Source organism: Dipteris shenzhenensis, chromosome 4 (assembly GCF_047967505.1).
Source record: "Dipteris shenzhenensis isolate YYH24624 ecotype China chromosome 4, Dip_SZ_1.0, whole genome shotgun sequence".
Lineage (NCBI taxonomy): Eukaryota > Viridiplantae > Streptophyta > Polypodiopsida > Gleicheniales > Dipteridaceae > Dipteris > Dipteris shenzhenensis.
Window position 1 is genome coordinate 30,146,468 of NC_141599.1, and position 17,372 is coordinate 30,163,839.

The 17,372-nt window shown below is 43.7% G+C and overlaps 1 protein-coding gene across 3 annotated transcripts in view; it reads right to left on the reverse strand.

The window, feature by feature from the left end:
• The window catches only part of LOC147902706 (protein TIC 56, chloroplastic-like), a 38,654-nt gene extending 26,182 nt beyond the window's left edge, over window positions 1-12,472 (reverse strand). For all 3 annotated transcript variants that reach the window (XM_087374096.1, XM_087374095.1, XM_087374094.1), the window contains exon 1: window positions 11,891-12,472. In XM_087374096.1, the coding sequence (XP_087230222.1) occupies window positions 11,891-12,458 (568 nt within the window). In that variant the 5' untranslated portion in view covers window positions 12,459-12,472. The remainder of the gene's footprint in view (window positions 1-11,890) is intronic.
• Window positions 12,473-17,372: the final 4,900 nt, after the last annotated feature.

Consider the following 17,372-nt stretch of genomic DNA (forward strand, 5'->3'; position numbering starts at 1 on the left):
AGGTTGGCTAACAAACTCCTTCATCAACTTGACCTCACTACTTCAGCCAAGGAGACCCTGGACAAGCTTGAGAACATTCACACATCTACTAGACATGAGGAGCAATCTTTATCTGCTATATTGCATGATCTATCTGTCTCTGAGGTGGTAGATGATGCTTAGCTCTATCTGTTTGTGTTGAGTCAAATAAAGGTTCTCAGCCTTGAGTTGTCCCTCTAAACTGAATGTATTTGGAGTCAATAAGAGGTACTCTGCCCTAGGTTGACCCCCAAAAATGCATGTACTGTCTTTTACTTTGGTATTGACCACCCAGTTCAGAGTAAGGGGGGGTGACAAGTGATGGTTTGCCCTTGCCGGTCACGAGCTCACTGAGAAGTCACTATCACACTGGAGGTGTTGGATAGTTGGACTTGCTCTTTTCAATATTGCGGTGGAGGGGGGATCAGTCTACTCCTTGCGCGTTGGGTTTCACACTCTTTGCTCTGAAGGGGGGTGTTGGAGATATCATAGCCAAAGAGTGTGTGAGATGTGATGTGTGATGTGATGTACTAGGAGATCTAGTACTAGTTCATGTGTGAGTCATGTGTGAGTGCCATGTGTCACTATGGGACTTCTCCCATATGCAATTGGTGCAAGTGTGTGAGTGTGTAGCCTATATAAGGCTTATACTTCACTTGTCTCATTTAGTGATGATGATGAATGAATGAAAGCCTTCCATGGTTTCTACATTTGTGTATCACTTCTTCACTCTCACCGTGTTTCTAACAGTGTGCATGCAGGCTGAGGTCACTGAACATGGCGGGTCTATGAATGTTCGTAGGAGAGGGAAACGTCCTCGAGAGATGGTAAGTGAGAGTTTCGAGGGGGGTAGTATGAGCATTGAGGAGTGGGAGTGGGAATCCCGAGGTTGAGCACGTATATGGGAAAGATGGCTCAATGTTGAAGGACAAGGGAAAGACTGACACATCCTTGTACGCTACGACTTTGACCAAGAAGCTACAGGGGGGCTTCGTCCTGTTGGATGAGAAAGATGCTTTGAAGCTGCTACATGCGGAAGTGAGCTGGAGGAACAAGGAAGCTGAGAGAAAAGGGAGGTTTGATGCGAGGAAACAGCACGCTGTGGAGTGTGAGCTGCCAATGGAGGTTATCAAACCCGAGCTTGAGAGGCTGGTGCGGGGAGGTCTGTACCTTTTTCATGGGAAAAATCCCTTCAATGGTTGAGCTGGGTGAGCTTATTTCTTACGAGTTTGAACTCTGGTAAGTTTATGGGTAAAGAGTAGTTTCCTCTCGTTGTGTTTCGAAGGCAATCAGCGATGAGTTAGCTGCTTGAAAGGTGTCGTTTGCGGGGCGGCAGTCCTGCCCATTCCGTGGAGCCTCTCCTTTAGTATTGGCGAATTTATCTTCAAGGATTGCCTATTTGCGTGGATTCTCCAATTGAGAGGATTGTTGCGTCTATGGTTCGTGAGTTGCATATTCCTCCTTTGGCTAGGTCTGAGTTTGGGTACAAGAATGCATGGATTCTGTGGGATCGAAGCCAAGATACGCCGAACTTTTTGCCGATCCGTCTTCCAGATGGGCTTGCAATTCGGATCAAAGCCCGATTTGGTGCTTTTCCCGATTCATCTTACATCTGTAAGCAAACTACTCATTTCGCAAGGAATTGTCCGTCTAGGCTCCAAAGATCTGATGCTACGAAAGATGAGAAGCCTCAAAATTCGAAGGACACTCGGCAAGTGCCAGGGAGTACGAATAAGGGTTGACAACCTTGATGATGATTTAGTGGCCTTACCTTTACGATTGCATGGACATGCTCTTGGGATATAGCTTATATGAGGATATTGTAGCCTCTTGTAGTTGCCACAATCCCTAACCCTTACCCTAACCCTAAGGAGTAAAGATGTATATGTTCATCATCCTGGTTAATATAACATAGAGTATAGTTAGTCATTCGTTGTGCACTCTCTCTCTCTCTTTCTCTCTCTCTCTCTCATCCTCCAACATGGTATCAAGCCACTCATGCTCCATTATTTGTGTGAGAGTGCAAGCCCTTGCTTTGTGAAGACACAAGCCTTTGCTTCCATGAAGGCACAAGCCCTCCTCCTCGAGGCATTCTCATCTTTGTAGATGTCGCATTGTAGAGCTTTAATCATCTTTCTCCATTTTGACTTATAGAGCTTAATATATTCCTTTATGAATGATTGTGTGTTCTTTGATCGATTGATGAGGTTGCAAGTTTCTATGAGAGATTTTGTAAGGTTTCTAGTGTTTGAGGCTCCTTGTGTGAGACGAGAGAGAAATCTTGAGACACGAGTTCTTTTGAGAGGTTGAGAATGTGTCTAGTTTAGGAGTGCTTTTCTCGACATGCAAGAGGAGAACATGCCGTGGAAAGGTTCTGAAGTCTGCAAACAATCTCAATCCAAATCCTCAAAAGATCCAAAAAAATCATCTTGGAAAGTGGTTGGTAAGAAAGGTCAGGTTCTCACGTTGAGCAATGGAGATCCTGGCCCAGATGACGACGATTCTAGCGGGGAGAGGGTATCAAACAATTCTGATAACCGTGCCAAGTCTACGACTTCTCGTAAGGCGGGTGAAGATGTTGATAAGCAAAGTCCATCTAATAACATGCCGATGGATCCAAAGATTGCATGGAGTGAAATATGCGATGAAGACCAACCTATTGTCTCGAACGAGATTATTCCAGAAGTTTATCATAAAAAGAGGCCGTTGGCAAAGAAGATCAAGGATCAGCCCTTGTCACAAGAGAATTCTACCAAGGGCAACATCAAAATTCCCAAAGGGGTGTCAAAGAAGCTTAAGGATATGACCAGAAAAGCTAGAGGGTGTGAGGAAAACAGGTTCAACTTTTTTAGAGGTGCATACCTTGCCTTGTCTCAACAATATACCTAGGGGAGATAGTTGTGGTAAGGCTCTCAGGTCGATGAAATTGGTCATGGAATCTGAGGGATTCTTGTAATAAATCAAAGCAAGTTGGTTGTTCCAATCTAGTTCAATAAAGGAGTCCAGATATTATTCTATTGTTGTAGGAGTTAAAATATGCAGGGAATGATGCATTGTGGTTCTCCTTTAGAAAGCTTGGTTATCTCATGTTTGTCAATTGTCCTATTAGAGAGAGATTTAAATTCAATGTGGCTACTATTTATGCTCCTAATTCTATCGGTCAGTCCATTTCTGGGGGGAAGAGGGATACTTGGAATGATTTGGTTATGTCATGGGGGCTGATAGATTGTGCGGAGCTTGATGAGTCAAGATTAAGCGGGTTTTCTTGGAATAATAGGAGGGCTGGTGGTGAGTTTAGAGCTGCCCAACTAGATAGATACTATATTTCGGAAGAAGGTTGGTGGCTCAATGACCATTTGGTGGCTCATATTTTACCTCTTCTTGTTTATTTGATCATCTTTCACTGGAATGGACCTTCTCTCTCCCCCGTGTGGTTAACGGGTCTTACGACGTCCCCTTTAAGTTTGACAATTGGCTTCTGAAAAATAAGAATATTGCTGTATAATTCGGAATACATGGAAAAAGGTGGTATGCAATGAGCGGGACCCTTGCATCCGGTGGGATAGGGCCATTCGTGCCATTCTGCTTCCAACAAGATCTTGGTGTGCAAGGGAAAGAGCTATTAAAAAAAGGTATGAAAATGCTCTAGATTACATACATGCTGCTCTGAAGTTAGCTGTAGTAGACAGTTCCCCTTGAGACCCCTTTGTTAACACCTTGTGCACTAAGGTTGAGAATGCTATGCAAGTTCAGGAGCTTGTTAAGGCAGAGTAAGCTCGAGTGAAAAGCAGGCAGCTTTGGTTATCTATGGGGGACTGTCCCTCCAAGATGTTTTTTCAGTCAATCAAAAGGAAGTATGTCCATCTCTTCCTTTTGATAGAGTGAAAGACAAAGATGGTACCATGGTAACCAAATTTTGGCATATTGCAAGTAAGGTATTATAAGGTCTAGTGTTCTATTTGTTTTGAGTGGTCGTAAGGCACATGAAGCCTTGCCATTGAGTATTTCCCCTTAGCCTCACCATTTGGATGCACTTTGCACATTTTGATAAGCACAAGCGCCTCACATTGAGCCTTGGGAAGACACATTGTTTGTGTATACTCGCCTCATCTTTGAGAGACAGGTTTGTGTATTCTCACACCCATACTTCATTTCTTGGTTGATCCTCTGTTCTCTCAGAAAAAGGCAACATACATTCCCAATCGTGGGCCTTGTTTTACCCACTTCACGCTCATCTCGAGAGCTACGCTCATGTAATCATTTTATACCCACTTCACACTCATCTCGAGAGCTACGCTTGTGTGATCATTACATATCCTGATATTCTCATTATTTCCTACCCTGATATTATCATCATTTCATACCCTGATATTCTCTTATGATGAGAGAAAAGGCTTACGGTCGCCTGAAGATCCTCTTACTCTGAGAAAAGAGCACAACCTGACCATAATTAATCATAAATGAGAAACCCTTTAGTTATGACCAAATAAGAGGTCAACTTTGTACTTTACTTGGAGTATTTACAGCTTGGTGACATCCCCTCGGCTTCTAATCAGTTGACCTATTCGCTTCTCCGCTCTCCCTCCTATTAATTAGTTTCTCCTCTCACTCCCCCGCCCTCCTCAACTCGCATTAACCTATTCATTCGTGTTGATTAATCGTCAATTAACCTATTCATCCGCGCTATTAATTCGACCTCCCTCCCTCCGCTCTATCTTGCCCTCAGCTTGCGCACTCTCTCTCTCTCCCCCCCTCCCTCCACTCTCTCTCTCTCACTCTTTCCCTCCACTCAGCCCTCGCCTCTCCCTCTCCCTCCCTCCCCTCTATCCCACTTCTCCTATTTCGTGGAAAGCCTTTTCACAGGCCTTCTTCCTCCTCTAACCTACTCTGGTATTTACAAGAGCAGCCTGCCCTGGTATTTATAAGAGGCTGCAGAAGCTTCAGGAGAGAGTAAAAGCTTCTGCAAGAAGCTACCCGGCTCTCAATTTCAATTCTGCCTTACATTCATGGATTTCAAAATTCGGGCCATGCCACTGGCTTACATTAATTGGGCATTTGCCCTCCCCCTTCCGCGCACAAATTCATTAATAGGGCCACAATTTCAATTTGGGGGTCCCTAATCGGTTGACCTTAACTGAAAAGACTCTTTGTAAATATCCAGAACTTGTGGATAATCAGACAACATGTCTTCATCCATCCATTTGGCATTCAATGCCAAATAATTTTTAAACTCGACAAGGTATCTATAAAAGACCACGTCCCTTGTGTACCATATGCTACACAATCTACTTTGGCTAAAGGATCTCCTCCAACTCATCATCTAACTCGGAAAGGACCATAGTACCGGGTAGACAGCTTGGAATACAGTTTCTCTTTGCCCTTAAGCTTGTGGAGGCTGGCTTTCTCAAATTTAAAAGTACCCAATCCCCTCTCTTGAGGTCTAGTTGCCTCCTATACTTATCTGCAGTTTTCTTTTGTTTCTCTTGAGATCTCTCTATTGTTGTTCGCACTGGACTGAATGCTGTCTAGAGATCTCTGATATACATCAGCTGCAAATATCTCATCTTTGGTCCTCAATATTGGTGGCAGAATCACCTTTCCCTTAATGACCTCAAACGGGGCTTTACTTGTGGAGGTATAAACTGTATTATCGTATGCAAACTCCACGAGCTGAAGGTACTCTTTCCAATCTGGATTTTGATCATCCACGTACCATTTCAAAAGGTCTAGCACTGTTGAATTTGCTACTTCACTTTGACCATCTGTCTGGGGATGGAAAGAATAAGAAAAGTTCAGATTCGTCCCCATATCGTCAAATAAGGCTCTCCAAAATAAGCTGGTCATTCTAGGATCTTGGTCACTAACAATGGACTTAGGCATACTGTGGTGCTTGAATGTCTGAGCCAGGAAAACTTTAGCCACATCATTTGCCTTGATTGTCTTCCGTACTCGAATGAAATAGGCCTGCTTGCTGAATCTATCTATTTCCCATTTCCATTGAAAAATATAATAGTGACTCCCCCTCTCTCTTAGAAGTATTTCATCCGAATCAATCTCTTCTTCCTGTAACCCGTAATCCGTGCCTAATCTCTGAAATTTTTCATTTGGGGTAGCGGGAACCCTCTCACACAAAATAGAAGTCCCAGGTACAAATTTTGATCTTGTTTCGTATACATCCTTTGCTTCCGTGGGATCGGGAATTACCAACACCAAATCGGATTTCGGATTCAACTCACTTTTTGGATCAAGTATTCGTGGATGAGAAATTCCCTTCCCTGCAATAAGTTCTCTGATACGATTACCTAAACGAGTTTTCCCTTATCGCCGCATTCCACCTTGCCGGAAATTTTTGTATATCTACATCTCGTGAGGAATCAATAAAACTATGTAACAAATAACTGTATTTACGACGTTTATTAATATTTCTTACTCGATCTCTAAGGAAAGGGATTTCAGTATATATGGAATAATCGTTTCGTCCATCACGAAAGACATATTCATGCTCAGCGAGAAAACTTCCCCCGATGCTTCTGAATTCATATAAATTTTCGATGTCCGATCTCCATCTCTTAGGTGCAATTTTTTGCCATACCTCCAATGACAGGTTGTACTTGTTGGGACAGCCTAACAAACTCCCCAAATCCTTTGCATTCAATTCCCAAAGTTGTTTGAAAAGTCCCCGCATCGTAGCAAAATTATTGATATGTTCATCAATACCATACCCACATACAATCCCGCCAATTCTGTCATCAGGACATCCCACGGAATCGCTCTTTCCCCTGTCATGTTTACCGCCATCAAAAAATTATGGGGTTTCCCCTCCCCCTTTCGGATAACAACCACGATCACCGCGCGGATAATTCCAATCTTCCGAAGCATCATCCAGATTCTCATTATCCTTACATCCCTTCCGGTTATCGAGATACCCCGCATCCTTGCTATCTTCTGCAATTTCCCATCAAAGAATCCAAATCCAAGTTGTCTTTCATGCTTACATGCCACAGAATGTCGTGAATATGCGCCTGAGACGGTAATCCTATAGATTGATTATCGATAACTCGCGGGATTCCCTCCCTCATTCCGGAAATAGCTAGAATTGGGTGGTTTGCATCCCCATGAACCCCACCAACTTGATTCGTCATTTTCACCAGTTGCACCCGGAATGATGGTCCATATCCCATCATTTCCAATATTTGATCGTGGCAAATAAACAATGAAGTCCATTGCTATGCTTTCCCCTGGTGCCTGAAGCACAAGAAGAGGCATCAGTAGGCCAGGTGCCTTCCATCTATCATACTTGACTTTTTGACAAGTGAGGCATTCTGTAACAACTACTGTATATCGTTACGCATAGCTTGCAAATAAAAATGCCTCTCTAAAGCTTGGGTAGTAGCTGCAATTCCTCTCTGCCTAGCATACGGAGATGCATGGCATTCCTCCAAAATCTTTTGCCTCATATCTTGGGTGATGCATAGACAATCACCCTTCATTAAATAGCCATCTTTCATGGAAAACAGACTTGTCGACTGCCCGTCCTGCATTTGTTGCATTGTCTCTCCAAAGTCTGGGTCACTGACATATTGCTCCCTCATCTCTTCGAGATCCCTATTGTAGGCAATGGTCACATTATTGACCTGGGCTCTTCAAGACGAGGCATCTGCCACTGTATTCTGGGCTCCCGCTGTGGACAATCTGAAAATGATACATTGACAGCATATTTTCCCATTTATGTGCTTCTCTGAGAGCTTGGTTTATGTCAAGAAGTATCTCAGACTTTGGTGGTCAATCTTTACAGTAAAATCTGCACCCAAGAGATAGTGCTTTCCTATATTAATGGCATGAATCATAGCTAGCAATTCTTTCTCATAGATTCCCAGGTACCTCTCTGCATCTCCGGCTTTCATAAGCCACTACATGGCCATTCTGATGAAGTGCAGCCTCAACACGTTCTCTGCAAGCATCACAATCCACATCAAAAGGCTTGTACAAATCACGGACTACCAAAATTGGTTCTGTAGTCAGCTTGCTTGTTATCCTTTGTGGCTCATGCCATCTAAAGGCTGCATTCTTGTTGGTTCAGTCATGAAGTGGAGTAACTATGTCGGTAAAATGCCTGATAAACCTTCAGAAGTATGAGCAAAGACTCAAAAAGCAGTGTACTCCATGAACACTTTTCAGGTCGGGCCATTCTAGAATGGCTTGAATCTTAGCAGGATCCATCTGAATTCCATTGTTGGAAATGACATGTCCCAGGGAATGGATCTAAGAATTCCCTCCTCTTGCTATTGGCATAGAGCTGATGATTATGCAGCTCTTGAAAGACAGTTCCCTGTGCTCTTCTTCCGACTTTGAAAAGACTATGATGTCATCAAGAAGGTACTCCTGAAGTGCCTTTAAGGACGGAAGACTCGATCCATCATTCGGTTAAAGGAAGAAGGGGCATTTGTCAACCCAAATGGCATTACCAAATACTCATATAGACCAAAAGTAGTGCGGAATGTTGTCTTGTGCACATCATGTGGTTGTAAGCAGACTTGGTCAAAGCCACTTTTTAAATCTATCTTGCTGAAAATTGAAGCTCCACAGAGCTGCTCCAATACATCATCTATGCGTTGATGGTCATTTTGTTTAATGTGCAGTACTCCGTGCACATGCCACATACAGAAGGAACCATCCTTCTTCACTAAAAGTACAGGGGAGCAGAAAGAAAAGGAGCTGGGCAGAATTAACCCTGTGGCCAACAAGTCTTGAACCTGAGCCATAATCTCGTCTTTGAGTGGCACTAACTTTGTAAGGCGGTCTATTGGGGGGCTCACTGCTAGGCATAAGCTCTATCTAATGATCCTCTAGTCTCTCAAGGGGTAGCTCCCTTGGTAAGGCATCTGAAGAGCAAACTTTAAGACTTACAAAAAACTGAAAATTTTCTTTATCAGCATCATTCATTTCAGGATGCACTTCCAAATCTTTTTCTTTATGAAAACCATGTATGCTGAAACTGCAATTTCATTGCTTTACTAGCAGAAAAATCAGATACAACGGGAATAGTCTCCCCTCTATTCCTGGCCACGATCCGTTGCCTTTTTCCCCTATGTACAAAATCTAAAACTCTTTCAGGGAGAGAGAAATTCATTGCCTGGCGATGAAACCAAGGCATTCCCAGAAATACATCATGATGCTTGAGATAGGAAATGAACACGTCTTCCTAATTCATATAACTCTGTACATGCACACGAAGTTTCCCAATCAAGGGAGTAGCAAGCACAGGATCCTCATGAAACATTTGATCAGCATCCAAGGCCCTACCCAAGTCTTCAATCTTGATACCCAGTCTGAGAGCTAAGTCCTCTAATATAAAGTTATCTATTGCCCATGGATCAAACAAGGTGAGTGCATGCTGATCTCTGATCTTTCCCCAAATAAGGCATATCTCTCTCGCTTCCTGGTCACTAACTTGTCCCAAAACATCCAAGACTTCTCTCGCCACTGGCCTCAGCGATCCTTGTGGCTTCTCCTACTCCCTTGAGAACAAAGGCCTCTAAGGGCAGCCACATGCCCCTCATTTCCACATCGGAAACACTCCCCTCTTTGCGAAAAACAGCAATCTACCTAGGGGTAAACTGGTACTTGCCCTTATAGGCTCTTGGCATGGAGTGCCCCTCGGCTTCTGAGGAAGAAGTCCTTTTTTCTCTGCCTTAGGGAACTCTTTCTTTTCAGACCTAGGTTCCTTTCTTTCAGTAGTCACTGCTTGCAAAGATGGCACAGTGGCAAGGTCTTGCATGTGCATGAGACTCTGGCTACAGAAGCTGAGTACATTATGTCATGTATGCCCTTTATACGCTCGATGTCAACCACAGCCTGTATCTTTGACATTAGGCCAGCCCTGTACTTCCTAAGTTGGTTTTCTTTGAGATCTTTTTAAAAGGAGCAAACAGCAAATAGGTATCCCAAAACTTCTCGTTGTAGACCTCTACTGTGTTCCCTGCATCCCTGTGCAAGCTCTCCCAACTAAGGAGGATGTAGTCTCGAAATTGCTTAGGAATAAACTGTTTATAGAAGGCTCTCTTGAAGCCCTTCCATTTCTTTGGCGCTGAGCCATCTGTAGTTTGGGCACTCCACCATGCACTGGCTGTCCCTGTCAAATGCAAGCTGACAGTACGCAATTTGGAAGACTCAGAAAAGTTTTATGTAGCAAATGTGGGATCAGCTGAACCATCTGTAGTTTGGGCACTCCACCATGCACTGGCTGTCCCTGTCAAATGCAAGCTGACCGTACACAATTTGGAAGGCTCAGAAAAGTTTTATGTAGCAAATGTGGGATCAAACTACTTAATAAACTACATAGCCTTTTTTGTGTGACCATATTGGCCATTAAAGGTGACAAAATTCACAGATATACCACCTTCTTTGAACTCTTTAGGCGCTCGCTTGTTCTTAATCATCCCATTCTTTTTAGCCTTGGGCACAGGTGACCCAGATGAAGTAGATGAAGATGAAGAGGTAGAACTGGAAGAGGAGGAAGATAACTTGGGGATTTGTGATGATGCTTAGTTCTCCCCTTCTTGGAATGAGACTTTTCTTCGTGATCATCCCTTTTCCTCTTTTTCTTGCCCTCATGGCGGGGCTTCTTACTCTTCCTGGATGCATCATCTTAGGAAGTACAAGGGGTGAGATCTTTTCATGCATATCTCTTTCGTGCCTTCTTCAGAATGGGTCTTCTCGTGCTCTTTCTCACCACCAAGGTTCTCTCTCTCTCTCTCTCTCTCTCTCTCTCTCTCGCATAAAAACTGGAGCTCAATCTTAAAACTGTAAGCGTGATGTTTACACAAAATGCCAAGCAGAGGGGGAAGGGGAGAGAGGGGGGGGAGGGAGAGGGAGACAGAGAGAGAGCATTTGACTAACTCTTGTAATCCATTCAATCGGAATAGAGATCCAACAAAATCAAGGAACTGCCAAAGGCAGATTGACAATTACAGCTGTAGATCTAGCTTCTACGTCCCCAAATGCCTACTCTGAATACAATGTTTTGCATTACAAGCGGGAAGAAAAGGCTGGAGTGCACCCACACCTGGGAAGCTTTCCTGAAGCATAATACTTCTTCCAAGTTGCTTCACTACATGCAAAATGTAAACTACCTTTTCACTAAACGTGCATGTTGAGAAGAAAAGTGATAAGCACATTGGCAATGAATGAGATACGGTTTGCTACGTATTCTTAAAGAAGGATAACGTAACTAAACAAGGGGGGAAGAGGAATGAAGAACCCGTTGTTGGGATAGGGCAGGGAAGAGGGGGTTGGTTTTGCGAGAGAGAGAGAGAGAGAGAGAGAGAGAGAGAGAGAGAGAGAGAACGTGAGGGAGAAGCTATAAGGGCTGTAAAAGAAAAGTTGTAGAGCTGCAAGGTGTCCCAAAGCAAGGTATATGCTTTGCAGCATTTCCAAAGTGCCCCTATAGCAGGTCTTTGTGCATTGTTTTACCCAAAGGAAATGTCATAAGAAGGAATGCATGAAAATTATCCTCAGAATATACTGCGTGCACCTTCGAAACAAGATCCCAAATAGTAGCTTTTAGACATAGCGCAGAGAGCGTAGAGCGTCGTTAACAAAACTAATACAATGCCTTGATACAGCGACCTGCAAATGGCTTGCAAAAGGAAGACACGTGAATTTAAACAAGTTTGAAGCTATGCGAATATATCTTATCGAAGTTCGAAGCGCCTTCTTGCATAGAAACCTACCGTCAAACGGTTGTATAACCTTGTTGGCTGTAAACACTCGAGCAATTATTCAAACACAAACCACATGATTGCGAACACGATTACGAAATAGTCCGTTGAATGTTTAACTTTTCAGTCTAGAAGGAATGTGAGTTACTTACAGTCCGCATAACGCTTGTCCAACCACTTAAAGCCCAGCACTTGTTGAATGTCCATCGGCTTTTCTGGTGGATAGGGCCGTTGCCTGTAGCCCCACAAGCCAAAATGGAACTGTTTGAAGAAATCCCAAAAAGTTCTCTGAGCCTGCGCCTTCGTCTTGATTGCCATACGAGGCATGGGAAGGCCATCGGGGCCGGTGACGTGAGGCAACGACTTCCAGAGTTCGGCATCTTCGGGCCTGTAAGGCCGGCTATTCCGCTTGATAGCCCGCTCGTTCTTTTCACGGTGCTTCTGTTGGCAACGACGGAGGAAGTCAAATGTGCTACTGTTGAGCAAATCGTTGGCGAATTTGCGGTCTTCTTCGAGAACGTCGGGGGGGAGCTCCTTGTGGGCGAGGTAGCGAGGACGGTGGACCTCGGCATCGACAGCGGGATGTTTGGTGTAGTCGGGGCGCTCCAATTCTTCGCGTTCGAATTGGTCGAAACGCTCCTGCCAAGTTCGGAGCTTGGCACCGGGCCTCAGAAACTCATCTGGAGGGGGTGCGCTCTTCTTCCTGAAGAAGAACCCCATCGTCAGCTCAATAAGATTGGGTCTCCTTATTATTTATACCATCCACGACTTTCTTCAAGCCTCCCTTCACACGACTCCTGCAACTCGCACGAGTCAGCAGCCATAGCGTTGAAAACTAAGCATCGATGCCTTCCATAAAATAATCAACCTGGAGACCCCCTGCATCCTCTCCACTGTGCAAGAAACTGGTACATCCCAAAGCATCCAATGTAGCCTTCACACCGGTTCTTCCAAGGCCCGGCTGGAGATGGAGATTTTGGGAAGGTTGGCTTGGCAGGCAAATGCTGAGTCCAACACGCAATAATGAAAGTCCAACCTCATGGGGACTTGGAAACAAGCTGCTAGCAGGGTTGGGTTGGGATACCCCTACTAGCTCACGCAGGTAGCTACTCTTAAAGCCCATCCCCATAGTCTTTCTAGCAAAGATGCACAGCTACTTTGTAGTGTGCTATTAGATGGAGGGGAGGCGGTGGTCTGATGGAAGGAAAGGATCTATTACATGACCTACTCGTATCCCGAGTACATTCTTCAATTGAGCCAAAACCCCATATTCCCTTTGTGTATAGAGTAGATCTATATAGAAGAAAACAAGTACCTTGAGACAAGGCCATAAAGCTGCCACCATAGAAGAGAATCCATAAGGATTTCGTGTATGCAAGCTACACGAGCTATTGCCACGTCCATCATTGCACCTTGCTGATGTGGTCAAGCAAAAAAAGATGTGCTTGATGTATTGATGTGTCACATAACATCTCATCCAACTCCTGTACTTGAGTAGGTAACACCACAGCAAGTTCTTGATTCTGATAGGAAAGGGCAGAAGGTAACTGAGTGGGGAAGCCAGCACAGGGAACTTGAGTGCAGGAGCTAGGAGAAGAAAAAGGTAACTGAGTTGAAGTGTCAACATCCATAGAGGGGGACTGGTTGAAGAGGCCAACCACATGAGAATGAAGAGAGGGACCAACAACAGCTGAGGGGAACTATGTATAAGTAGCAGCAGCAGAGGTTGATGAGCGAGCAAAGGGGCTCTGTGAACAGGTAGGTACCAACAGCAAGGGGGCTCTGTGTAACTATAACAGCAGCAATAGAAGGAACCTGGGCTGAGGAGCCAGCCAAATCAGAGGGAACTTGGAGGGGGCCATCAAAAGACTGTGAGGAAGGGCTAAGAGCAAAAGAGGGACTCTGAGTGGAAGGACCAGCTGTTGATGTTCTCCTCTACAAGAAGTTAGGCAACTTGGTATGTTCATCTAAGATAAAACAGTGGCGTTTATGTCTTGAAATGTCTGCATTCAATCTTTGGTGTTCAAGATTGTAGGCACTAATGAAGAAGTCAAGACGTCTTTTCTCCTGTCCCACCATGAAGCAAACAAAGCATCAATACATAAATCTTTATTATTAAACTGAAAATTATTTCTAGAGATCCATATGAACCAAAGGGCTTGAGCCCTTATTTGGAACCAAGGCTAATGCCTTACTTTGCATGCATCACCTAGTAAAATAGCTTTCCAAGTCGTAAGTTCTCCACACTCAATCTGAAATAAAATATAGCCACTTTAAAAGTAAAATTTGATGTTTTTTATTGAAACATCAGCTCCATAGAGTCCAGGCACCTTAGACACATGCCATCTCCCTTACCAATTCTGAGTCCTCTAGCATTAGTCCAAACTACTTTATGAAGAATAAGCCAAGTAAGGCAAGACATTTTCTCAAGCACAATTCTAACCCTTAATCTGTGGAACTTGGCATACCACATAGCTCTATCATCTTTCACATTCCATCTGGCATTGAGGGTTTTAAAGAGATCATCCATGTCAATAGTAGGTGTTGGTATTGGCAGTAAGGAGGAGAACCCTACCCAACTAAATTCTTTATGTAAGCAAAGGACATAACCTCCTTTCCAACTAGTTTCTCCCTTCCATAAGTCCAATCTCCCCATGACCAATCCCTGTGATTTTGGTTAGTGAGGGAAAAATCTCTTCTGATTTCCTACCATGCCTTCCATATAGTTTAACATTGTTAAGGGTCTCCAATTCTTAAGCTCATCTTTGGGGCCCTCTTTAGGGATTAGTTTGATAATGCCCCCATTGATGTGTAGGGGGAGAGCACCTTTCACCAAGCTTTCTTGCCATAGCAGTAAAAGATAAGGGCCAACTATTTCCCAAAGACTTATATAACTCAATAGCCCATCTTCCCCAGATGTCTTACCATCTACCATAGCCGACACATCTTCATTCACCTCTTCTAATGTAAAGGGTCTCTTCAAATAGGGTAGATCAAACCGTTTGACAGCCTTCTCCCTTATAATTTGACATAACTGTCTAGCTCTCTCGATGTCCTCATTTGGGGTGACTGTACTAGACAGTAAATTCTAAAAATGTTGCTCAATAAAATCAACATTCTCTTCTGTAGTTACAGAGTAGGAGCCATTTACTCTTTTAAGAAGGGGGGTCTCCTCCTGCAATCTCTTTCTTTTGATTATTCTAAAAGTTTCCTTAGTGGGTCTATCTATCTTCCCTGCCCACCAGTCTTCCTGAAGTACATTTTGAAATCATTTCATCTGATCTATTCTTGCTTCCTGAGGTGCTTTTTAGCACTTATCAATTCTATTTGGGCATCCACGTCTCCATTTGTTCTAAAATACTAATATTACTCTGAATTCTATCCATTCTCTAAGCCCTAATCTTAGCTCTTTTTGTTCTAGCTATTTTTAAGATGATTTGAGTATCATGCACAGCTAATGCGCAAGCTTCTAAGGCTGAAGTGTGCTTAGAGAAAGCATTATGCCAAGCCTTACCAATTAGAGTTTGAAAACTCTTCAATAAGAAGAGTTTAGGGTTAGCTTTAAACCAAGAAGAGCTTCCCTCACCAGAACCAAAATCACATCCAAGCGAGACAGGTATATGGTCTAATAAACTTAAAGAAGAGAAAGTTTCTCTTTTTAAGGATAGGTGACTGTTCAGTAAACCCTGAGAGACATAGAACCTGTCCAATCTGGCCTCCCTTCTATTGTCACCAATTTGAGTGCTGCACCAAGTGAAATCCCTAGCTGATCCCACATCCACCAACTGCCAATGCTCCTTGCACTCTTCCCAAGATAGTAACTCAGTGCCTCTAATGCATATTCCCTTTCCAAGCCATCTATCCGCCTTGCATTCCACCATATTGAAATCCCCCATTGTAATACAGTTACCATCTGCACATTGTAAAGATTCTTATAATTCTTTCCTTTCCAAAGCTGAGTTAGGGGCATAGAGAGAAATGACTAAGAAATTAATTTCCTTCATGCAACACTTCAGCATTATCCATCTGTTGTGGTCATCTACAATGACTTGTGAGATACCATCCTTGTAATGATATAAAATTCCAATGGCTGTACCCCCTTTACCCTCCTCATGTGAAGTGTAATACCAAGCTCTTCTTTTATCTGTAGTTTTTGGTCTATTTTCTAGAGTATCCCTACAAGCCTTGATCTCTTGTAATGCTAGGAAGAGAGGAGATAAAGAGTCAGCTCTCAACCAGAAAGCTAGCTCCTCACTCCTACCAGGGTCCATCAACCCTCTAACATTTAGAGTCAAGAAGGTAAAAACTTTATCTGACATTCTTTTTTTGCCCCTTTTTAGCCTTGGGGTTGGGGTTGTTCACTTGGACTGTAGCAGCTTTGGATTGCCTCCTTTTGTGTTGGACTATAGTGAAGGCCTTAACTTGACTAGTGTCCTCTTGATTTGCTGAGATGATTGGAGTACCCTTCCCTTGATATTCCTCTGATTCATCCTCACTCTCTTCTATCTCTTCCATAGCATCCTCTTTGTTAACATCCTCTTCAAACTCTTAAGACCACCCAGCTTCAATCACCATATTGTCCTCTTGACCGATTTTGTTGCTATTCTCTAAGCTCTGTTCTGTATCACTGAGAGGTTTAAAAGAGTTTTTATTTTGCTGCTTCCAGCAGGCTATGATCCTTGTCTCTTTCCATCACGTCTCTTTCCATCACCCTTTCTTTTCCATTTTGCCCAATTTTGATCATCCCCCCCTTTCATCCATTGTCCCCCCTCTCTTTTTCATTGCGCCCATTTTCCATCAAAACCCCCTTTTGTCTGTTCCCCCCCTCTCTTTCCATCCCTCTCCCCTCTTCTCTATTCTACCCAGTTTTGGTCTAATCCCCCCCCCCTCTCTTTTTCATCGCTCTGCCTTTTCCATCCCCTCCCCCACTCTTTTCTATTCGCCTCATTTTTTATCAACCCCCTTTCCATCCATCCTCCCCCCCCTTCCATACCCTTTATATTCCCCTCTGTCCCCCTTTCTCTTTCCTCCCCCCACCTCTTTCATATATCTTTCTCCTCTCCCCTCCTCCTCTCTCATTTCCACTCCCATTCCCTCATGTGCCCCAATTCCTCAATCTGTCTATTTTTGTAGATTTCCCCCCATCTCTTTCATATCTCTTTCTCCTCTCCACTCCCCATCTCTCAATTCCCACTCCCCATTCCCTCATGTGCCCCACATTCTATTTTTCATTGATTTTTGTAGACTCCCATCAATTTTCCATAAATTTTTGCTTGTCCTCTCCCTTTGTTCTTTTGTCGCCCTTTTTTCATTATAGTTGAGCCCCCACTCAAGTTGCCTCTTCCTCACCCTCAGCATGTCTGTAAGTAATGCCCTTGCCCTTAGCTAGCCCTCACTACCCCCTACGCACTGCCACCAAGCTTGACCCCAAACTTGTTCGCTAAACCCACTACTACTCCTCCCCCTGTCATGACCAAACTCTACCCTAAACCCGCATAGAGGTAGTGTTGCATCCCGCCACTGCCTGAACTACACTAGCAAAAAAAATTGCACCATCGATAAAAATTTGCCTGAGTTTGACATCCAAAGCATGAGTCTTTCCTCTGCATCAAAGTGATCTTCCAATTGTAAGTA